Source organism: Pseudorca crassidens, chromosome 14 (assembly GCF_039906515.1).
Source record: "Pseudorca crassidens isolate mPseCra1 chromosome 14, mPseCra1.hap1, whole genome shotgun sequence".
NCBI classification, from domain to species: Eukaryota; Metazoa; Chordata; class Mammalia; order Artiodactyla; family Delphinidae; genus Pseudorca; species Pseudorca crassidens.
The window spans coordinates 72,942,171-72,966,756 of record NC_090309.1 but is presented as its reverse complement, the minus strand read 5'-3'; the positions used below and the strand labels follow the sequence as shown (position 1 = coordinate 72,966,756).

Below are 24,586 nucleotides of genomic sequence, written 5' to 3'. Positions count from 1 at the left end.
TCTAATAAATATTTATAGAACACTTTATCCAACAGTAGCAGAATATACATTCTTTTCAAGCACCCATGTAACATATACCAAGATAGACCACGTCCTGGGCCATGAAAAAGAAACCTCAACAAATTTTAAAAAACTGAAATCATATAGTGTGTTCTCTGATCACAATGAAATCAAACTAGAAATCAATAACAGAAAGATAACAGGAAAATTTCTAACACTTGGAAACTAAGCAACACACTTCTAAATAATCCACAGGCCAAACAGAAAATCTCAAGGGAAATTTTTTAAAAAAGCTGAATGAATGAGATGAAAATGAAAATACAACATATCAAAATTTGTGGGATACAGCTACGTAGTACTGAGAGGGGAATTTATAATACTAAATGCATACATTAGAAAAGAAAGTCTCAAATCCATAATCTAAGCTCCCACCTCAAGAACCTAGAACAAGAAGAGTAGAATAAACCCAAAGCAAGCAGAAGGGAGGAAATAAATGAAAAACCCAAGGAAGGAAAAACAAAAGATAAAGGCCATGAGATTGATTTTGAGACTACTTAGGACTGATAAGCAGATGAAAGTAAACCAAGTGAGGCTGCTTTCGCTTCTTCTGGGGAGAGAGCACACATGACTGAGGAGTGCACTGGAAAATCGCTCTAGAACACTGCTACAAAGGGTTCATTTCTGAATTCCTAAGTTCCTGTACCTATGTAATTATCTTTTCACATTCTGGGCTAAGGCACAAAGTAAAAAGCAACAGTCCTTTGAAGGTTAAAATATCTTATCTAAGTGTTTGAAACATTAGCAACAAAATTTCCTACCACTATTTAAGGGGACAGCACAGAAGACCAACAGATATCCATTAAGGTAAAGCTCCGAAGGGAAGCCACAAACACCAGCTAAATTTACCTATTTTTACACATGACTTGAATACTGGTTGTTCGGTAATTCGGGATCTTTCCTTCAACCCACTGACAATACTGGATATAGGTTTTCTCAAAAAGTCTTTCTTACCTCGTAGAAGAAGGGATGTCCAGCCATATCGAAGATGTTAACTTTGATTTCTCTGTCTCTGACTTGTACCCTGAAATGTTCAAATGCAAACAATCCCAAAGAAGGTCGTGGCTTCTGTATTCATGTTAATATCATTTATGTCGCTTATGAATTTCAAAAGGTTATGTGTATGAAATTTAAAAGAGGTACTTTCTTAGTGCCTCTTCTTGATTCCAGATAATCTTTACAACAGGAGCCACAATCTGGCAGGTGGCTCCTGTTTTAAGAACCCTGAACTCACTTGGAATAAACACCCTCATTTAGCCTCACCTTACCTCGACACTTCAGTCCACACCCCGTAACAAACAAATAGTAGCTACTACTGTGGTGCTAAAAAAAAAAATGGATTAGGGACAGTAGGAGCAAGATGAAGGAAAACAAAATGTTTTACTTCACTTAGTAAGACATCGTAATTACTAATGGTTATGCTTGGTTACCATGCAGTACAATAAATAGTATAAAATAAAGAGTATAAAGATGTATATTATTAATGTTGATTGTTTAATTTTCCTATGCCCTTCATCTGAGCAAGAACAATAGTCAATTTGTTTTCAGAAATTTGGAAATACAGAAGAGAACAAAAAGGGAAGTAACAACCATTCATGTTAGAATTAACTACTGTTAACATCACAGTATACTTGCTTCCAGTCCTTTTATTTTTTTAAAGAAAAATCACTATTACTGTTTCTATAGCAAAGGCAGCTGGTTGGGGATGGCTGACAGAGTAACGGGGCAGGCCGCGGGACCCTCGAAGGATTGTGCGTGACTGCAGGCAGCCTCCTTTGGGAGGCCGTTTCCATTCTTTTTTCACCTCGGTCCCCACCCCAGGACTCTGGGCCTCGTTTTCTTATCTGGAAAGAAGGGTGTGGAGTCGTCTCCCAGCCCACACTCAGTGGTGTTAGGGCAAACCGAGGGCAAGCTGCCCAGCAAAGGTGCTGACCTGGCATGCGGTCCCTGTGGCTCCTGTGTGGCCCCATTTCTGCCCTCTGGAGCAGCAGAGCCCACGCACCAGATGTTACAGAACCTCCCTATCTTGGCTGCCCATCTCTGCAAATATGTGACCAGACTAGAATGGTCAACCCCAGGAGAGGCTGGACACAGAAGGCACTGCCCTGCCTTTGAGAAACCTGAAACAACTGGGGGAGACACAGCTGTGTAGGTAAAGAATACCTGGATGGCAGAGGAGACAAGATTCTGTAGATAAACCCCACACTCACATCTGCACCCAACCAGGAGAGCAGAGGAGTGACTGGTCTCCACCATGGGGCCAAGGGCTGCCACCTTCCCTCCTCCTCCTTCTTTAGGACAGCTTTACTTTAATATAATTGATGTACAGTAAGCTGCGCATGTTTAAAGTATATAATTTGATGAGTTTGACATATGTCTACGCCTGTGAAGCCATCACCACAGTCAAGACAATGAACATATCACTCATTTCCTTGGGCCCCTTTGAAACCCCTCCTTCCTGCCCTTCCTGCCCTACTTAGCCAACCACTGATCTGCTATCAGTCACTATTAGGTCAGTTTACTTTTTCTAGAATTGGATATATGTGGAATCATACCGTGTGTTCACTTTTTTGTCTACCTTCTTTTACTCAGCATTATTATTTTAGGGTTTATCTATGTTGCTGCATATATGAATAGTTTGCTCCTTTTGTTGCTGAGTAGTATTCCATCATATGAACATGCCACAGTTCGTTTATCCATTAATCTGTTGATGGACAGTTGAGTTGTTTCTAACTTGGCGCTACTAGAAATATAGCTTCTATGAATGTTCGCATACAAAAAAAAATTAAAATCACTATTGGAAAATGAATGAATGAAACTTCATAAATAATTCAAACACTAAAGAAAAGTAGAAAGATGAAAGTTTAAAAGTTATCCCAAATCCTACCACCCAGAAGAAAAACCTTCATTAATATAGATGAACATTACTGTAGACTTCTTTGTGTACATAGATAAGACTGATAAACATAGACATAAATATTTTTATAAAATTGGGATATTAATTTAAAAGCATAAAATTTACATTTCACTGAATTTAACAAAAGAAAAAAAAAGAAACTGATGTAAACTGGGAGGAATTATTGAGCTTTAAATATAAATGCTCTTTACTACAGAAACAGTATTTCCTAAAAACATTCCTGTAAGGTTAAAAATGGAGATTATTAGCAATAAATTAACAGATTAAAGTTATGTTTTTTTAAGTAGCATGTTTCAGTTTAGACAGCATTGATAAGAGTTCCTCCCATGGACTACAAGGACAGCAGCACCTGCTCCCATTGTTTCTATACTACCTCCTGGCTTATTTATGATTATTGTTCCCTGTCCAAGTTTATAATATCCTCTATTACTTTTTTTTCACTTTTTTTTCCACTTTCTTTTCTGAAACCATAATTCCTACAGTTGTTTTATATTACTTGTATATTTCAATCAAACTACTAATCATCATGATTTCTTCATTCCTGAATTCTCTGCCATATTTCATCAATTCTAAGATACAAATTTGTTTTCATTTTAACATCTGTGAAATCAGGATCCATCTTACAAAAGACAGTGTGAGAACAGCAAAACAAAACAACAACAGAGTTTGAGAGCATCTGCATTAGATCTCGTGTAACAGTTTATATTAGAAAGTTTTGCCAGATAGCAGCTGAGAAGGGATGGAACTGAAGCTTATAAAATCAGGAAGTAACACAAATGTGTTCACAAATTGCAACTCAAAAGAGGTCAATTTAATTCAGAAGTCTGACAGAGGAAATTACCTTAAGAAAAATGGTAATTCATTACCTCAAGCCAGTGCTTGCTTTCCTAAATTGTGGCCTGAAGACCACCTGCATCATTATATGGAAATATGGGGAGGGTGTTTAAAATGTAGTCCTGTGCCCCACCTCAGATCCCATGAATCAGAATCTTAGTGGGTGGGTCTTAGGAATATTCATTTTCACAAACTCTACAACTAATTCTCAAGTATACTGAAATCTGAAGGATGGAGTGGGAATCTATTTTTGTTTTGTTTTGTTTTTTAACATTTTTATTGGAATATAATTGCTTTACAATGGTGTGTTAGTTTCTGATTTATAACAAAGTAAATCAGCTATACATATACGAATCTATTGTTCTGACTGCCCAAAAGAGTACCCTCCTTCTCCCAACTGTGGTTTAAATGGGTTCTTCCATCTTCTTTTTTGATGCCACTCTGCTGGCCACAGCTAACTGAGCTGGGGAAAGGCACCTATCTCCACCTGGACAATCAAAACCTTACCTGGTATTTTTTAAATTTGTGATTAGTTTTGGTAAACTTGAGAGCTACCAGCAGCTGTGGAGAAGGAGCCAAAAGGTAGAGAGAGACACATCATGAAAGGACCAGGTTATATTCTCTCCCTGGTTCCAGCGATCTCTGAGACCCAGCTACATCCTTATAATTGGATTATGTGAATTGATTTTTTTTTTTTGGCTTGAGTTGGGTTTCTGTCAATCATATTCTCCTCCTCACCATAAGACAAAAAATAAAAATAAAAAATCAACCAGAAACAATACAGTCAGCCTTACAGAATGCTCTGTATCCATGGATTCGACGAAACTTGGATCAAAAATATTCAGAAAAAAATTCCAGAAAGTTCTAAAAAGCAAAACTTGAATTTGCCACAAGGTAGCAACTATATATTTACATAGCATTAACACTGTATTTAAAACTATTTATTGATATATTGTATTAGGTATTATAGAGATGATTTAAAGTATTGAGAGGACGTGCATAGGTTACATGCAAATACTACACTATTTTATATAAGGGACTTGAACATCTGCAAATTTTGGTATCCACAGGGGATCCTGGAACCAACATCCCTTGGATATTGAGAGATGACTGTAGTCTGTTGAATAAACCACAGTTCTAGGGCATAACATGAGAACTCTTATTTCTTAAATGAATAAATTAGCTACTTAACATGGATTCAAAACAAAACTGCCTTGAATAGGATATCCTACCATATAACTGATGAAATCCTGTGCCCTGAAGTATAGATACACCCTACCACTTTAGTCTACCTTCTTGAATGTTGCCCTCATATTCTAACGTTGCAAACTTCCTCTTCAGATGTATCTATCTTACCGAACAATAATTATTTATTGAGTATCGACTATGTATAAGCACTGTACCAGGCCCCTGGAGATAATTTATACTAATAGCCCCTTCTTAATGGAGCTTTAAATCTAGCAGGAGACATTAAACATATACAAACAATAACACAAGACAATTTATGCTAAGACCCATGAATAGCAGAGAATTTTAATATTTCTGTCATTTTCAACTAAAATGAGTCCTGACTGATAAAGGAGCTGTTCAGAAAGCCATATGGGAACAGTCACACTTTATACCTTGAGGAGATTGACAGGCAGAGAGATGAGGGGAAAGGACATTTCAGGTGGACAGAATGAATGATGGCACTGAGATAGGAAAGTATGATGGCACAAATTCAGCATGGGTGGAGAGTAAAGTGTGTAAAAGAATGAGATAAGAGAGAAGGGAAGGGGCAGGTTGGGGTCTGAACAGCGAGCACCTGAAATTCCACCTTTGTGGATGTGCTGTCTACCCCAATTCTACTTTCCCCCAGTGTAATTTCCTGTTAATGTGACCCTATCTCCCCAAGCTCAACCCACCCTTGATTCATCTCCAAATAAATCCCCATTTATACCTAATTTTACTCTTCCCAGATCATTTTTGCTGGATTCTAATAGGATGTAAAGATCATAAAAGGAAGTTCTCTGATAGAAAATTTTCCACATAATATTTAGGCTTCTGGGAGAGAATATTTCAAAATTCTCTAAAAATATACCTGCTAACGAGACCTGCTTATATAGAAACATGCTTCCTGAAAAGCTACATCTGCCAGGCAGGCTTCGTGCAGACTTGCTCATCACCAGACCCTACACCCCACACGAAGCCTGGCAAACAGAAGGTACTCCATGATGAACAAATGATGTGATTACTACTATCTGTAAAGGTCTCATTCTTATGTGTCCCAGTTTATCTTCAGACTCTCCATTTCAAGACAGATCAGTTTAGAAGGGTTCTGAATTTCTATGTAATTTGCAAGCCCAAGGAAAGAATATATGTACTCACTTTGTGACTCCATAGTCAATTCCAATTGTTGCAAGGTATTTAGACACAAATCTTTTCTCACAGTATCGCTTTATAATACAGCTCTAAAAAGGTAAAAATACATGCTTTTAGTAAAGACACTCTGGGAACGTATACAAAATAAGCACATTTCTTCATTATGGTTTCTTCATTCACCACGAGACACAAAGCTTTTTCAAAAGCCAAAACTATAAAATAACTGAAACAAATACTAAAGGTGAAGATTTTAAAGAAAAATTATTTTAAAATTCTTCCCTTAATACCAAATATGGGTATGCTTTCAGTTTAGTGTTCAATCCTTGTTCTTTTTTCTTTTTTTTTTTAATAAATTATTATTATTTATTTATCTATTTTGGGCTGCGTTGGATCTTCGTTGCTGTGCGTGGGCTTTCTCTAGTCGCAGCGAGTAGGGGCTACTCTTCTTGTGGTGCGCGGTTTTCTCCTTGCAGTGGCTTCTCTTGTTGTGGAGCATGGGCTCTAGGCACGTGGGCTTCAGTAGTTGTGGCACATGGGCTCAGTAGTTGTGGCTCCCCAGCTCTAGAGCGCAGGCTCAGCAGTTGTGGCGCACGGGCTTAGCTGCTCCACGGCATGTGGGATCTTCCCGGACCAGGGATTGAATCCATGTCCCCTGCATTGGCAGGCGGATTCTTAATCACTGAGCCACCAGAGAAGTCCTTCTCTTTTCTTCTAAAGACCTCTTCTGCTCGTATATTTTTAATAATAATACCAAAATATGTGTCTACCTTGACCTCCCTCCCCAGACCAGATCCACATCTCCAAATATCTACCAGACTAATTTCTACTTAGATGCCCCACTCACTGTTCCACAAACTCAAAATGCCCCAAAATGAACTAATCTTATACATAAAAACAGCGAATCCTGTTCACATCCTAGTTCTGTTCATAATACCACCATTTTCCCAATTACAGGGTATTAAATTATTAAAGTCACGTTTGATTCTGAGTCTTTCTAAATCTTCTTTTGAATGTTTCTTCCATCTTTCTCCTCACTCCAATTCCCACTGGTACCATTCTGGTTTAAGTCTTCATCATCTACTTCTGTACAACTACAACTACAGGAAATTCTTTATTGGTCTTTATGTCCCCTTTCCCTCCCAACTTCAATCAGCAATGCATACCACTAATGTTATTTCACTTCCCTAACTCAAAAATCTTCAGTGGCTTCTCACTGCCAAGAGTTCAGCATCCAAATTCCTTTGTCCGTTATTCAAGATCCTCCATAATCTGGCCCTAATCTGTCTTTTCTGTCTAAACCCTTCGAATATAAACCCTCCATTTCTGCAAAACTCCCAGGCCTGACTTCTGTCATTACTTTTCTCTCTACTTGGAAAGAGCTTTCTCCCTTCTTTCCAAATCTTACTTATCCTTTAAGGTCCAGTGCAAACTCTGAGCTTCCAGGTTATAAGAGATCTTGCCTACATCTGAACTTCTCTAACACTTTTTATATACTATATGTGTATATAGTACATATACTGTATATGAATATAAATGTATATATACATATATAATGTATTAGTTATCAGTTATTCACTGCCTTGTTATCTTTTCACATGTGCATATTTATCTTACTTCTTCAGCTAGACAGTAAACTGCTTGAGGGCAAACACCAGTATTTTACTTCTTTATATCTTATAACTTTATATCTGAGCAATTAGCTCAGTGCCAATGAAAAACTGAATTAAAATGACTTGTACGTTAATGGCAATCCTTAGCACTCATGAAACATAATTTACTTGAAGTGCTGGTCATGAAGCTTATTCTGCTCAAACACTTTCCTGATGAACCTCAATCTATATTAAATAGGACAGTTGCTTTAAAAAGTACTTAATAAGCTCATTGTGAACTGAAGGAAAAACTTCTTTGGAGTGAGTACTGCTAAGAGGCTATACTTTTAAAAAACACTTTATAGGTTGAAAGCACTTCTCAAATGTTTTCTCTCACAATATCCTAGAAAAATAAATACAGCCTTTTTCTAAATTATTCATGAGATTAAGGGATCTGGAAGTCCTTTAATTCCAGTACACTATTTAAACACTAGCCCTAAGTATTTAAAGAGATACACATTTAATTAATGGTATGAATAACCACTCCCTATAACCAAAGAGACAGGGTTCCTGGACCTTAGGATCTTATAAACTAAGTTAAATAACATAAATATAGAGAGACTTTTTTGCTTTCTCTATTTTCTTAAATAGATTTTTAGGTACTTTTTTAATGCAGTTCCAATTAAAATCTTAACCAATTAAAATCTTAAGTTTTGAAAAAAAATCTTAAGGTTTGAATCTTTTTTTGCCTAATAGAATTACCCTAAAATTCATATGAAAGAACAGTTATCCGAGAAGAACTAATCCAAGTATGAAAAACAGGAAAGGGGCAGGGCAGTAGAAAGAGGTGGGAATTTGTATTGACAAATATTAAAATATAGTCTGAAACTGAGAGAGTATTATACTGGCATAAGAATAGGCAAGTAGGTCAGTAGAACAGAACAGAGAGCTCAGAAATAGATCCCATTATATATAAAAATTTAAAAAGTGACAAAGGTGATATTTAAAGTCAATGGGAAAAAAAAATCTATTTAGTAAAATGTTACTGGCACAATTGCATATCCATCAGGAAAAAATTTAAGTTGGGCCCTGAACTTCCCTATATACAAAAATAAATTACAGATAAATTTATGATTTAAGCATTTAAAAATAAAACAATAAAAATTTCAGAAGAAAATGTGCAATATATGTACAACCTTAGGGAAACCTTTTCAACCAAGAAAGAAAACCCAGAAACCATAAAAGACAGGCATAATCTGTATGTGTATGGCTGATTCATTTTGTTGTGCAGTGGAGGCTAACACAACATTGTGAAGCAACCATACTCCAATAAAGAAAAAAAAAAAAAAAAGACAGGCATAGCCAAAGCAATCTTGAAAAAAGAACAAAGCTGGAGGTATCATACCCCTTGATTTCAAGCTATACTACAAAATGACAGTAATCAAAACAGTAGGTTATTGACACAAAAACAGACACATAGATCAATGGAACAGAATAGAGAGCCCAGAAACAAACCCACACTTACATGGTCAATTAATCAATGACAAAGAGGGCAGAATATATAATGGTAAAAGACACCCCCTTCAATAAATGGTGTTGGGAAGACTGGACAGCTATATGTAAAAGAATCAACTGGACTACTTTCTCACACCATATACAAAAATAAAGTCAAATGGATTAAAGACTTAAATCTAAGTCCTGAAACCATAAAACTCCTAGAAGAAAACATAGGTAGTACACTCTTAGACATCAGTCTTAGCAAAATTTTTTTTGGATCTGTCTCCTCAGGCAAGAGAGACAAAAGTAAAAATAAACAAATGGGACTACATCAAACTAAAAAGCTTTTGCACAGCAAAGGAAACTATCAACAAAATGAAAAGGTAGCCTACTGACTGAGAGAATATTCTTGCAAACGATATATCTGATAAGGGGTTAATATTCAAAATATAGAAAGAACTCAGACAACTCAACATCAAAAAAACGAAATAGCCCAATTAAAAAATGGGCAAAGGATCTGAATAGACATTTTTCCAAAGAAGACATACAGATGGTCAACAGGCACATGAAAAAGATGCTCAGTACCACTAATCATGAGGGAAATGCAAATCAAAACCACAATGAGATATCACCTTTTATACCTGTCAGAATGTCTATCATCAAAAAGACAATAAATGACAAGTGTTAGAGAAGATGTGAAAAGAAAAGGAACCCTCGTGCAATGCTGGTGGGATTGTAAATTGGTGCAGCCACATGGAAAACAGTACGGTGGTTCCTAAAAAAAATAAAATAGAACTACCATATGATCCAGCAATTTCACTTGTGGGTATATACCTGAAGAAAACAAAAACACCAATTCGAAAAAATATATGCACCCCAATGTTCACTGCAGCATTATTTACAATAGTCAAGATATGGAAGCAACCTAAGTGTCCATCCGTAGACGAATGGATAAAGAAGATGTGACATATAAAAATGGAATATTACTCAGCTATTTTAAAAAAATGAAATCTTACCACTTGTGAAAACATGAATGAATTCTAGAGGGAATTATGCTAAGTGAAATAAGTCAAAGAAAGACAACTAGCATATGATCTCACTTATATGTAGAATCTAAGAAACAAAGGAAACAAAACAGAAACAGACTCAGATACAGAGAACAAATGGGTGGTTGCCAGAGGGTACGGGGGATGGGGAAGTGAAATAGATGAATGGGATTATCAGGTACAAACCTCCACTTACAAAACGTAAGCTACTAGGATGTGTTATACAGCATAAGGAATATAGTCAATAATATTGTAATAACTTTGTATGGGGACAGCTGGTTACTAGACTTGTGGTGATCATTTCATAACGTATGCAAATGTCAAATCACTATGTAGTACACCTGGAGCTAACATAATATTATACGTCAACTATATTTCAATTTTAAAAAGATAGGCATAATTGAGTATATACAAATAATAATAAAATCAATTGTATGGTAAAATATAAAAGTATTAAAAGACAACATACTGGGGCAAATATCTGTAACTCATATGACTGGCAAAAAGTTAACAACTCTAACGTCCCCCAACCAGAAAAACTGGTAAGAAAGACACATTATCCAACAGAAAAATAGGCAGGGACTATAAATTGAGCAATCCACAGAAAAGCAAATCCAAATGTTCAATAAGCATTTGAAAAGATGCTCAGCTTCATCTGTGGTCAGTGAAATGCAAATTAAAGTAACAATGAAATTACTTCTCACTAACCAGATCAGTAGCAATCAAAAGAATGACAATACTGTGTTGGCAGGGAGTTAGGCGGAAATGTACCAGCATATCACTGGTAGAAACACACCCTTTTTGAAGAGCAATTGGCAATTGCTACTAAAATTTTAAAATGTGCTATTCAACTCAGCAGTTCTACCCCTGGGAATCTAGTCCAGGTATTTAAGGATATATATACCTATAGAAGTGTATTATAGCAAGATTGTTTGTAGTAGAGAAAAAGGGAAACAAGTGAATTCTCATCAGTAGAGGGGATACTCGCATGTCACGGACTATTATGCAACCATGAAAAAGAGTGATTGGAGCTATGTCAGATAATTGGAGGAATCACCACAATCTACTGTTAAGAGAGAAAAAGCAGGGCTTTCTTGGTGGTGCAGTGGTTGAGAATCCCCCTGCCAATGCAGGGGACATAGGTTTGATCCCTGGTCTGGGAAGATCTCACATGCCGCGGAGCACCTAAGCCTGTGCACCACAACTACTGAGCCTGTGCTCTAGAGCCCGTGAGCCACAACTACTGAGCCCACATGCCACAACTACTGAAGCCCATGTGCCTAGAGCCTGCACTCCACAATAAGAGAAGCCACCACAATGAGAAGCCCGCGCACTGCAACGAAGAGTAGCCCCCGCTCGCTGCAACTAGAGACAGCCTGTGCGCAGCAATGAAGACCCAACACAGCCAAAAAATAAAATAAATAAATAAATAAATAAATCCTGGATGTCATTTAAAAAAAAAGAGAGAGAGAGAAAAAGCAAACTCCAGAGAAGTATATATAATACTGTACGATGTGGGTACTTTTGACTGCAAGTAAGGGAAACCAATTCAACTGACTTAAGAGGAAAATATTTACTATAACTGGAAATCTAGAATTAGGGCAGTCTTCAGAGTTGGTTGATATGAAGAGTCAATGGTAAGAACATCAGGATCAGATCCTAGAGGACACTGAGAACTGGGCTGGGATTCTGGGGTAAATTGATGCCAATGCAGAAAGCTGAATTGGATATAAACAAAGACCACAGAGAAATTCCCCCATTGAGGGAGTTAAGCCCTTGGGAAACTCCTTTTTCTTATTGCATCTCCAGAACCTCTAAAACAATGCTGAATAATAAAAGAAAATAGTATGTATCCTTTTCTGCATCTAATTTTAAAGGAAATGGACTTATCATTTGGTATGTTTGCTGTTGGTTAACAATAACTATAGTTTTAATAATAATAATAAAAAATATTGTTTTTCATATTTAAGTAGCTTCATTTTATTCTGATTTTGCTTAAAGTGTTTATTAGGTTGATTATATCATTTTTTTTTTACAGTACAGAAAATACTTTCTCTAGTAATCAGTTCATATAACAAATTATGTTGATTAACTTCTTGATGTTTAACCAAGTTTGCACTCTGTGGGATAAACCCTACTTGCTAATAGTGAAATTGTTTTGATATGTTGCTGAATTCTATTTGTGGATATTTAGGAATTATGCATCTGTATGTATATGTGAAAATGGTATATACTTTTCTTTTTTGATACTATATCAAGTTTTGCTATTTAAGTTATCATGACTTTACATAAATAAATTGGAGTGCTGTTCATCTTTTTCTTTGCCTTGGAATAACTTAACTGAAATTATGCGTTATTTAGAGCTTAAATAAAGCGTGTTCATGAAGCCATCTGATCCTGATACCTTTTTGGATAGTAAGTCTTTTAATTGCTTTTCCAACTTCTCCTTAAGTGACTGGTCATTTGTGTTTTCTACTTTTTGAGTCAATTTTGGTAATTATATTTAGCTAAGAAATCCTCCATTTCCTCTACATTTTGAAATGTGCTCCCACAGAACTGAATGTAGTAGTCTCTAGTCTTTCTTTCAGTTTCTGCCAGTATGTGATTATGTCTCCTTTTCAGTATTAATCTTGTAATTTTTTGCTTTCTCTATTTTTCTTAAATAAAATTTTAGGCATTTTTCTTTTTCATTAATCTTTCCAGGGAATTCTCTCTTTCTCTTGGTGAATTTTGTGTCCTTTTTCTTCTGTCTTAAGTTCCTTTTTTAAAATTCCACACCATAATATACCATAATATTCATACTTTTAAGGCGTACAATTCGGCGGTTCTAGGCATATTCACAAAGTTGTACAACTATTATGTTCCTTTCTAGGCATATTCACAAAGTTGTACAACTATTATGTTCCTTTAGTTTTTAATCTCCCTTTTTTAGAAATGAGTAAGATAATGCATTTTCCCTTCACTACAGCTTTAAATTTGCCCTGAAGATTTTGGCATGCATTCTCTCCTTTCATTGCTTTCTAGTTATTTTGTCATTTGCTTTGATTTGCCCTTTGATGCAAGGATTATTTACTAGGGCATGCCTTAATTTTTAACTTGAAATTATTTATCTGTATATCTTCCTATATTTTCCAAATTCTTTAAAATGAGTATGTATTACTTTTATAACTAAGGCAAAATTCTTAAATTACATTTAAATCTTTTATCTGTGAAAAATTTATCTTTGAGAAAGGCATTCAATAGGAATCCACTCCACCCCCAAATAGTAGAAAGTTGTTGTAAAAGTGCTTATTAAATGGTCCCTACTTTCCCAGTTTAACTATATTTGTTGTAAACTGAATTTCCTTATATGTTTGGGTTCATTTCTGGACTCCATTCTGTTCCACTGATGTCCCTATATTTCCTCTCCAGTATCAATAGGAAAAGACTGTAACTTTAAAATATGTTTTAATATCTGGTAGTGTTAGTCTCCTCTCATTTCTTTTCCATAATTTTCTTGCTGATTCTCACATTTAATTTTTCATAAGGACTTTAGTACCTTTTACTATGTTCTGAAGGAAAAAAAAGTATTGCTGTTTTAACTGGAACTGAATCACATTTGTAGATTATTTTAAAGAACTGGCATCTCTAAAATATTGAGTGATCCTAATTAAGAAGAAAGTATATCTTTCCATCTATCTAAGTAATTTTGTGTCCCTTTGTAGAAATGTTTTTCATATAGGTCCTAGGTGCTCCCTTCATAAGTTTAAACCTAGGCCCTTTATTTTGGTTGTTATTGTAAATTAAAATAGTTTTTCAGGGCTTCCCTGGTGGCGCAGTGGTTGGGAGTCTGCCTGCCGATGCAGGGGACACGGGTTCGTGCCCCGGTCCAGGAAGATCCCACGTGCCACAGAGTGGCTGGGCCCATGAGCCATGGCCGCTGGGCCTGCGCGTCCGCAGCCTGTGCTCCGCAACGGGAGAGGCCACAGCAGTGAGAGGCCTGCGTACCGCAAAAACAAACAAACAAACAAACAGAGAAGCACAGACTCTAGGGCTAGAATGCCTGGATTCAAATCCCAGCTCTGCCACATACCAGCTACACAACGAGAGGCCACAACAGTGAGACCCACATACCGCAAAAAAAAAAAAGTTTTTCAATTATATAGTCCAAACAATTATAGTTTGATATAGTAAAGCTGTAAAGTTTTGTATATTAATTTTGTCTTTTCTAATAGCGTTTCAGTTAATTCTCTTTGGGTTTCCAGATAAACAATCATATCATTAACAAATACTGATAATTTTGCTTTCTCCTTTCCAGCATTTTGTATGTTCTTTCCCTTGTCTAATTGCATGGGCTAATAAATCTAGAACCATATTACATAAATGTGGTGACACACTGGGCATTTCTAACATTGCACCATTAAGCATAGTAAAATTTTAAAAGTGAGCATACTCACTTAGCCAGCTTAGTACATAACCTTCTAGAGGTTTTATTCTTTTCTTTTCAATGCCTGGCACATAATTGACATTCAATAATTGTAGACTTTCAGCTATCTTAATACCCACATACACATAGATACATAAACAGTACAACATAATACTAAATGAAAAGAGAAGACACTAATAAACATTTACTGAGCATCAACTATGTGCAGGACACTGGCATAAACACTCCCATTAACAGCTTTTTTGGCATGTAGATCCTACTGGGAGTTGATTTTGACAGCAAATAATGATGGAAAGAGAGCACTGCAATGAATGTGAGCACCCAGGTTCTAATCCTGTCTCAGTCACTGATTTGATGACCTCGGAAGGTTCTTAACCAACAGCTTCCATTTACCCTGAAGGAGAGACAATTTGGGTGAAGAAGAGGCAGTCTTAGAATTCATGTGGGGAAAGACCTCCATTCACCTCTCGCCCTCCCTCCCCCCATACTATGGGAGAGCTTAGAGCTGACAGCCAGTAGAAGCAGCACAGAAAAAGGCAGTGGAACTAAGACTTCTTTGAGATAATGGATGTGGTGACACTACCAGAAATAAAAACAAAACAAACGAACAAAACAAAATAATGCAGGTTACTTGACATCCATTGCACGTACCCTGTGAAACACCTTCAACATCAGTTATGCTCTCTTACAAATGAAATGTAGATTCTGGTCTCCACGTCTGCGGAGTAAATTTTACAAATCCCCATCCTCACACACGGCCCAGTAAGTTCCCTTCGGCTCCCCAGCTCTGCTGGGGGTAACTAAACTTTTTTTCTCCACCTCTGAGTCCTGGACGGGTCACCTAGAACGCAAATATGGTATCCAGGCAAAACGATCTGACATAAGGACCCAGGCCTCCTTACTCTCTTTGGGATACATTCAAGGGTTAGAAGCCACTAGAAAACCTTCTTAGGTGTTGGAAGTGGGCAACCCAAAGGTCAAAAAGGATAGGAGAGTTTTCCCCGCCGAGCCGCATCCCCCAGGACACCCAGGCCTGCTCAGGGGCGGGGAGGAGGCTGGGTCCCAAGCTGTTGAGTGGCCGCCTTCCCAGCCAATCGCCACGTCGCTCCGCCGCGCTGTGGTCCCGCCCCTCCCAGCGCGGTACTCACTTTTCCCACTTCAGCGTTGCCCATGGAGATGACTTTGATACGCAGGGATTTGCCAGACTCCTTCCGCTTCGGTATGTTGGCCTCCATTGCTCTGGCTCTCTCGGGGCCACCGCCTTGGTCTCTCCTTGCTCCCCACGCTGGCCCGTCCCTCAGGCTTCCTCGACCAATGGCGGAACTGCTACTCTCGTCACCACCCCGGCTCCGCGGCTTGCCATCCCTGCCTCTGTCTGGCAGCGGGCGCGGGCAGCTGGTGGTTTAGGGAACAGGGTGAGGGAGGAGAGAGTCTCGCGATGCTAGAAAGGGGCAGCGTGACGTCATCGCCAGGCTCCGGAGGCTGTTCTCTGGGGTCGCGGGATTTAGTCCGGGCTGCGTCCCTCGGCAGGAAGGTGGCTTCGGCAGGTTGCTGAGATTACTGTGCCGGGAGGGCACTCCCTTGTGTTCAGGGGGCGACAGGACATAGACATTTGTTAGGTTCGCAGCAGAGTGGTAGAAATTTATTGGCTATTCAGGGCAGATCCTCGGACTGGAAGTAGCTGGAATTATGGGTTAGTTCAAGGGCCAGTGGCGCTAAATATTCGAAGTAGACCACGGTCCGTTTTGGGGTACTTTTTGTGTATGCTTCAGTACCCATGGGCCGATCCACTGACCCCTCTTCCAATATGATGTTTCCCTTCGGGCTTCCTGAGAGGACTTTCTCCTGAGAACTGGAACCAGGGAAGTGGGGAAGTCGGGCTTTGGTTCTGGAAGAGGGCCATAAGGCAAGATCTGAATCTTGTACCTATCATTAAAAAAAAAAGGTGGTCCATTTGGAGTCAAGACAGGTTTTAGTTTAGTCCTTGATCTTATATTACGTAGTTCTCATCTGCAGGCGGAAAGCTCAGACTAGACGTTTCTTACACTCTTTTAGTTCTATCAAGGTGTGTGTGGTTGTAGCTGTGTGCTCTGTTTACCTCCTTTCCCTGCTACTCATGTAAATTTAACCCCATCTTCTGTTCTCACCTTTCCTTTAGCTGATAATATAACAGTAGAATAATAATGAATTCTAAGATAACCACTCTATTCTGATTGCAAGCGATGAGAAGAAAAGCATCTGCTAGAATAGAAATCAGTCTGAGAGGAACTGTAGTTTTTTGAGTCAATATCTGTAGTTACAGAAGATAAATAGAACTTGACAAATGATTATTTAGTACCCTGAAAAAGAATGGCTGCCAATTTCCCGGTAAATTACGAGGGCAAAGGCAACATTGCTTCTGTTCTCACATAGCTTTAAGCATCATTAATACATTGCAGGAAGATAGTGACTAGAGGTTCCAAATTTTGTAACAGTTATTTTAAATTAGATTTTCAAGCATTTTAATTTAATTTTAAAACAGTAAATGCTTTGTAAGAAAATAGCTTATTTCGGATTGTTTTCATAATCAACAATATAACTTAGTTCAATGAAGCTTCTAAAATTCTTTACAAATATGAAATATAAGTCCTAGTTAGCATTTTGATAGTTTAAAGCTTAAAAGAATTGGATTTATACTGATTTTCCAGATGTTAATCTCTCAGTATGATTTGATAAATCAATAAACGTCTGTTTCTTTGATAGTTCAGCTCTGACCCGGTAATAGAACTGGTACTGTAGAAGAGTAATTGCAAAATGTCAGATCTTCAACTATTAAAGACTGGGTAGGTATAATACTATTGAGCATAAGAGCAGTAAAATGTGCTGAAAATTAAAATTTATTACCGTTTTTTCATACTGATGTTTTCAAGGTTTGAATATGTACAGCCATATTGTTTACTAGGTGTGTTAAGTTAGTTTGAAATTGAAAAAGCTAGAAAGTTAGTTAGCTTTCTCTCCCAGCCAAAGGTAAAAAGAAGAAAGAGAAGCATGAATTAGCTGTGTTTGGAGCTGGAAGATATGGTATGGGGGTTAGGAATGTGAGCTCTGGAGTCAGCCCTATCATACATTAAGTTGGCATGACATGGGCATGGAATGGTGGAAAGGGTTACAGGAGATAATGTACATGAAATACATGGTAATCCCCAATAAACAACAGCCATGTGCTTTCATTTGCTCGTGTTTTTTAATTTTATGTATTAAGAAAGATTCTACATATGTATTATTTAAAATAAATTATGAAATATGTTGGACATACTTAAAGATATTAAGAATAATGTGATGAATATCTGTGTATCCACCACTTAACCTTAACAAATAAAACATCAGCAATATTGTGTGTATTCTTCCCCAAATGTACATCCCTCTTCCCCCTCTACAAAGCATCACAACTATTTGAGTTGGTGCTTTTAATTTCCACCCATTTAAAAGTTGTTTTACTACATACGTATATACACCTCGAAATATAGTATTTCATCTTTTAGAAATCTTTATTTTGAAATAATTTCAAAAATTTCAAGAATAGTAGGGGGAAATAAAACCTTGTATACCACTTATCCAGATTCATTGTTAATATTTTGCTCATTTACTATATCAGTTGTGCTCACTATCTATGTATATACAAATATACACACATTTTTTTCTAAGTCATTTGAGAGTAATTTGCAGACATCTGTTTTTATTCATAAATACTCCAATGTTCATTTCCTAAGAACAAGGACATTCTCTTACATAGCAACAGTATATTTATCAAAATGAGGAATGTAACATTGATACAACACTATTATCTAATCCTGTGGTTCTCAAACTGTGCACTGGGTGCCCCACAGCACCACAGTGAATTCATAGGGGATATCTGCGATATCTTAATTCTAAATTCTCAAGGCAAGAAAAACTATGCAAAACTACTCACTCGAGGTTATGTACAATTTTAACAATAGATGGCGCCATATTCCCTGGATATGTCGTATATTTGGGAAGCTGGGTTTTCTGGTGTTTGTGATAAAAAGTACAGCGCAAAAATCAATGTAGAGCAGGAAATAAGTGTGGTCGTGGCCAATCTGATTCCAAGGTTTGAGAAGTTGTGCAGTGCACAGTAGCTGCATAAATCCCATTAGTAAGTAATTGTGGTTATTTAAGAATGAAATAAAAATATTTTTCTTTCAATTTATCTGTATTAGTTTTGCAAATGGCAACTAAATTTTTAGGGCATAAATATTTAATAAGTTGTTTGGAACTAGATTTTTTTTTTTGGCTGAGGAACCCCATGAAAAAATTATCGAGACACTAAGGGCACCTTGAACCAAGAACATTTGGGAATCTGATCTAACTCACAATCCTTATTCAAATTTCACCATTTATTCTAATAGTATTCTCTGTAGCTATGTTCTTTACCCCTGGTCTGGAGCCTAGTCCAGTATCATTTAGTTGTCATAAACATCTTATGTCCTTTTTTATCTGAAGTTATTTTTAGGATACCCCTCAATTTGTATGTAATCTAACATTACTGATTAGATTCAGTTATGTTTAGTGGAAATACCACAGGAACGACATTGTGTCCTCTTAAGGACATCATATCAGAAGATTGGTAATGTCAATATATTCCACTTATTAATGATATAAACTTTAGTTAGTTGGTTAAGGTGTAAGGTAGTGTTCACTAGGTAATTCACAGTAAAGTGACTTTTTTCCTTTGCAGTAAGTAATTTGTAAGGGGATACTTTGAGATTATATAACTATCCTTTCTTCATTGAACTTTCACCCACAGATTTTTGTGATGATTCATGGCTGAAGAGATATTACTATGATGGGTGCAAAATGATAATTTTCTAACTCCACCTTTTGGCTTATATTTATTAGTTGGTAGTCTACCATAAGGGAGAGCTTTCCTTTCTCATTCATTCATTTATTAATGTTTATCAGGATGGACTCATTTATTCTTATTTTACTTCATGAATATTCTGCTATTATTATTATTTATTTTAATGCTCAAGTTGGCTCTTATATTTTTTTGATATGTTGCCACCATTTTTTTAGCACTTCCTTGCTTTCTGGCACAATAATGAGCTCTGGTTCCCTAGGTTCTTTTAGTGGAGAATGGTATTTAGAAACCAAGATCTGGGTGCTACACGTGCTTATTGATACTAGGGTGTCTTTGCTTTGGGCCCTTTCGGTTGACTGAACCAAAAAAAAAAAAATACATATACATACATACATGCATCTATGCATAATATGTGGGTAATAAATCCATATACTAAGTTATAGTTCATACTGATATCCCCAATCCATTTTAGCACAGCAGGATTTGTTCTAGTCTTCCCCCTTTCAATATTTATTACTCCCTTCTTCAACAATAGGAAACCTGGCTCTCATCTTCAATATATTTACTCATTTTCTCAATCCTACAATGCAGAGGAAGTAGTTTCAGAATTGCTAACCCATACCATGTCAAAAACCAGAAACACTTTGAGAAACAGTTCAATATTTGCTTATTGCTACTTTTGTCTTAAACTGACAAATATAGTTTGTCATATACTTTCATATAGTCTAAGTATTATGTTCAAAAGTTACTTGGGTTAATCCTTTGTTCTCCTCTTTGGTGTCATTATGATTTTCATTTGAAATACAATTAAGGGACTTACCTGGTGGTCCAGTGGTTAAGACTCCCAGCTTCCACTGCAGGGGGCACAGGTTTGATCCCTAGTGGGGGAACTAAGATCCCTCATGCTGTGCAGTATGGCCAAAAAAAAAAAAAATTACAATTAAGTTCATTTGTTAATGTTTGTACTTTATTTTAGTTTTTTCCCCTTCATTACTTTTGACTTTATTAAGTTTTTTGAGTATGTAAAACATTAACATAGTTTCAAAAGTAGAATGATACAAATTGGTATACTTGCATAAGTATCACTTTCACCCTTTACCCCAATTCTCTTCACTGCTTCTCACCTACCTCCTGTGGGCAACCAATCATATTAGACTCTAGTTTATTCCTTCTTGTGTTTCTTTTTATAGAAAATAAGCAGTTAAATATATATTTTCTTATTTCTCCTTATTTATTGCACAAAAGGTAACTCTGTGTGCGTATGTGTGTGTTCCTTTGAACTTTGCTTTTTTCACTTAACAATATATCCTGGAAAGCACTCCAGATTAGCTCACAAAAGTCATACTCATTTGTTTTTTACAGCTACATAGTACAGTACTCCGTTGTGTGGATATGCCATGGTTTTTTCAATCAAATATATTTATGAGCATTTATGTATTTTCATATTGTTGTCAGTGTGTCTTCAGGGTAAATTTCTTAAAAAGTGGAATTACTGGGTCAAAGGTAAATGCATGTTTACTTTTGTTATACATTGCCAAATTCTGTAAGGTAAAATTTTGAGAATTTTTGTATCAGTGTTCTTAAGTAATATCGGAATTAAGTAATATTTGTTAATACAACAATAAATTAAGTAGTTTTGTGAGAACTTTACCTGGTTTAAATATTAATGTTATACTTTCTTCATAAAAAAAATTTGGAAGTTTTGTTTCATTTTCTATTCTCTGGAATAATTTGTGACAAATGTATGCCTTTGCAATAGTAGAGAGAATAATGCAATCAGTGCTCTATGTACTCATTTCCCAGCTTCAGCAACAGCAACATGTGGCCAATCCTATTTCATCTATACCCACCTCCTTCCCCAGAGTATTTTGAGGCAAACATGTATAGCAATACTTATCTTTGTATGTATCTTTAGACAGCAAAGCTCTTAATTACAAACATGCCCACAATACCAGGGCACACCATGAAAAGCAGAATTCCGGGATGGCCTCCAAGATTCATGGCTACTAGTGTCCATATGTCTTCTCCCAGTTCATTAATTAAACACTAATCTGAATGTTGCCATAAAGGGATTTTGCAGATATAATCAAGGTCCCAAATCAATTGTTTTTAAGATAGGGAGATTATCCTCCCTGGGCCAGACCTAGGATTCCTAAGGTAAGTTCTTAAATGGGACAGGACTTTTTCTGGCAAGAGATATTCAGAGTGTGAGAGAGATTCAACGTGAGGGAGGTTCTCCATTGCTGGCTTTGAAGATGGAAGGGGCCACATAGCAAGGACCTTGGTGGACTCTCAGAGCTGAGAGCAACTCCCAGCCAACAGCTAACAAGACAATGGACACCTCAATCCTACAACCTCAAGAAAATGAATTCTGCCAAAAGCCTGCATAAGACTGGCAGGAACTCCTGAGCTGCAGATGAGAACACAGCTAACTGATACCTTGATTGCAGCCTTGTGAGATTTCTGATCCAGAGAACCATCTACCCTGTGCCGGGACTTCTGACCTACAGAACTGTGAGATATTAAATGTCTGTTGTTTGAAGCTGTTGTTATACTGCAACAGAAAACTAATATACACACTGAATAGTTTTTATCTACAGATTCAGTTTCTTGAGAAGCTCTCTTTCCAGTTTGGCAGTGAAAGTCCCTGCAGATGAAGTCTTCCACTGCTAACTATAAACTGAAAAAAAAAATGCAGAACAACTACCTGGGAATTCTGAAGAGTAATAATAATCAGGCAGATGATGGAGGGGAGTAAAAAGCTTGGAGAAGCAACTGGCGTAGGATGAGTTTCTCCTGAGCAATACAAGGACCTTGGAAGATACTGACTCTGATTAGCCCTTTCTGTCTTACATATTAGTGTACAGGATTTTAGTTCTGAGCAAGCACTACAGCCTATCAAAGGACGTGAATATTATGCTGCCATATAGCCATCTACACACTCATCCTATTATCATCCCAAGGACTGAATGGGTGAAACAATATCTTCCATCTGATATGGTTTTTTTCTTTATAAAATTTACCATTTTTATAAAATTTACCATTTTAATCATTTTTAAGTGTACTGTTCAGTACATTCACATTGTTGTGCAGCCATTACTGCCATCCATCTCCAGATCTTTTCATCTTCCCAAACTGAAATTCTGTACCCATTAAACATTGATTTCCCCTCTTCCCTCCCCCTAGCTCCTGGCAACCACTATTCTACTTCTGTCTCTATGAATTTGACTACTCTCAGCACCTAATATGAGTGGAATCACACAGTATTTGTCCTTTTGTGACTGACTTATTTCACTTAGCATAGTGTCTTCAAGGTTCCCATATGATATTCTTATAATGGGACCGCCATTCCTCTCCTTGAGAGGTGTTGTCCGGGACAGGTCTATGTCTTCTCTCACTTGAATCTGGGTGGCCTTATGACTGTGTGTAAGTGATGTTATGACACTTTCAAAGCTAGATAATAAAAAGTGTGATTTCCTTCTAGTTCTCTTGGAACGCTCACTTTTGAAATTCTAACTATGCAGAAGTCCCAGCAGTTCGTGGAGAGGCCCACACAAAGAGGAACTGAGGCCCCCGACCCCCTTCTACAGCCACAGCTGAGCTCCCATATGACACCTGACACCAATTTGCCAGCCGTGGGATTGAGCCGTCCTGAAAGTGCCAAACCAACGAAACAGGGATGCCAACAAGAAGCGGAATGTGGCAACAAGGAGTTTGTGGCAAGTGATAATCAGTGATACAGATACAGCTAGAAAACTGCCATTTACCCTCCCAAGGAATCTGAACTCAAAGCAAAGTGCAGATTCCTTGGAAGACATCCAGGTGAATTACTAGAGTGAAAGAGCTCCAATGCCATCGTCCTCCCATTCTTTGAATGCCAAGTTCATTTGAAGCTCATGGACTTTGTACTTAGTTTCCCTCTGCCTAGCATGCTCTTCCCCGGATCTCCAGGTGCTCCAGCCATACTGGTCTGGTTACCAGGGAGTAGAGATTTTGGCACAAACAAGTGTTTCCATTTGCATAGCCTGTTGCAGTGAATGGCATCCAATAGCCTGATAACAAGTTTAAGAAAGAAAAAAGGGAAGGGAAGAAGGAAAAGGGAAGGGAATGACAAGAAATAGGACGAAAGAAAGAAGGAAATCCCTAGTGCTATGCCACACGATTCTGCTTTTTACCCAGCTGTCTTTAACAGTTCAGGTAAAGATACCAGGGATGTTGGAAAAAGTTGTGGAGAACCGTTAAAATGTAGGAACTATGCTGATGAAGATGGAGGACAGAGAGAAGGTGTGAAGTGATCAGTCTGCTACCGACTAGTCATGCCTATTAGCAGCTTAATGCAACTTTAACATTTTGCAGTTAAAGTCCATCAAAATTACTTATGTTCACATTTCTATGGGGTTGAATCACTTTGTCAAAGGGTACGTATGTGTTCAGCTTTGGTAGGTGCTACCAAACAGTTTTCCAAAGTGGCTTTATCGATTTACACTCCCATCAGCAGGAGATGAGCATTTCCGTTGTTCCAAATTCTCGTTGGCCCTCAACTTGGTCAGTCTTTTTCATTCTAGCCTCCTTTTATAGGCCTGTAGTGGTATCTAATGGTCGTTTTAATTTGCCTGTGCCTGATGACTGATGAGGTTCGGTGCCTTTTCATATGTTTATATGTTTCATATGTTTACTTCCTCTTTTTTTTTTTTTTTGCGGTACACGGGCCTCTCACTGTTGTGGCCTCTCCCGTTGCAGAGCACAGGCTCCAGACGCGCAGGCTCAGTGGCCATGGCTCACGGGCCCAGCCACTCTGCGGCATGTGGGATCTTCCCGGACCGGGGCACGAACCCGTGTCCCCTGCATCGGCAGGCGGACTCTCAACCACTGCGCCACCAGGGAAGCCCTGTTTACTTCCTCTTACATGAAGTACTTGTTCAATTATCTCATACAATGTTTTATTGAGTTGTTTATTTTTTCTTATTGATTTGTAAGAATTCTTTATATGTTCTAGATATA

At 37.5% G+C, this 24,586-nt stretch overlaps 1 protein-coding gene and 1 long non-coding RNA gene across 4 annotated transcripts in view; one reads left to right on the top strand and one right to left on the bottom strand.

Moving 5' to 3' along the window:
- DNAJC27 (DnaJ heat shock protein family (Hsp40) member C27) overlaps positions 1-16,165 on the bottom strand; it is a 39,241-nt gene extending 23,076 nt beyond the window's left edge. The window contains exons 1-3 of one of the 3 annotated variants that reach the window (XM_067703545.1): positions 15,876-16,165; positions 6,176-6,258; positions 1,012-1,081 (exon numbers count right to left, since the gene is read on the bottom strand). In XM_067703545.1, the coding sequence (XP_067559646.1) occupies positions 1,012-1,081; positions 6,176-6,258; positions 15,876-15,962 (240 nt within the window). In that variant the 5' untranslated portion in view covers positions 15,963-16,165. Of the gene's footprint in view, positions 1-1,011; positions 1,082-6,175; positions 6,259-15,378; positions 15,751-15,875 lie in introns of those variants that run through there. The other 2 variants (XM_067703543.1, XM_067703544.1) reach the window with 2 other exon arrangements.
- On the top strand, positions 15,882-24,273 carry LOC137205398 (uncharacterized). Its single transcript, XR_010934119.1, has 3 exons — positions 15,882-15,946; positions 17,470-17,549; positions 23,070-24,273. It is a non-coding gene; the product is annotated as an uncharacterized lncRNA (long non-coding RNA).
- The last annotated feature ends 313 nt before the right edge of the window (positions 24,274-24,586 follow it).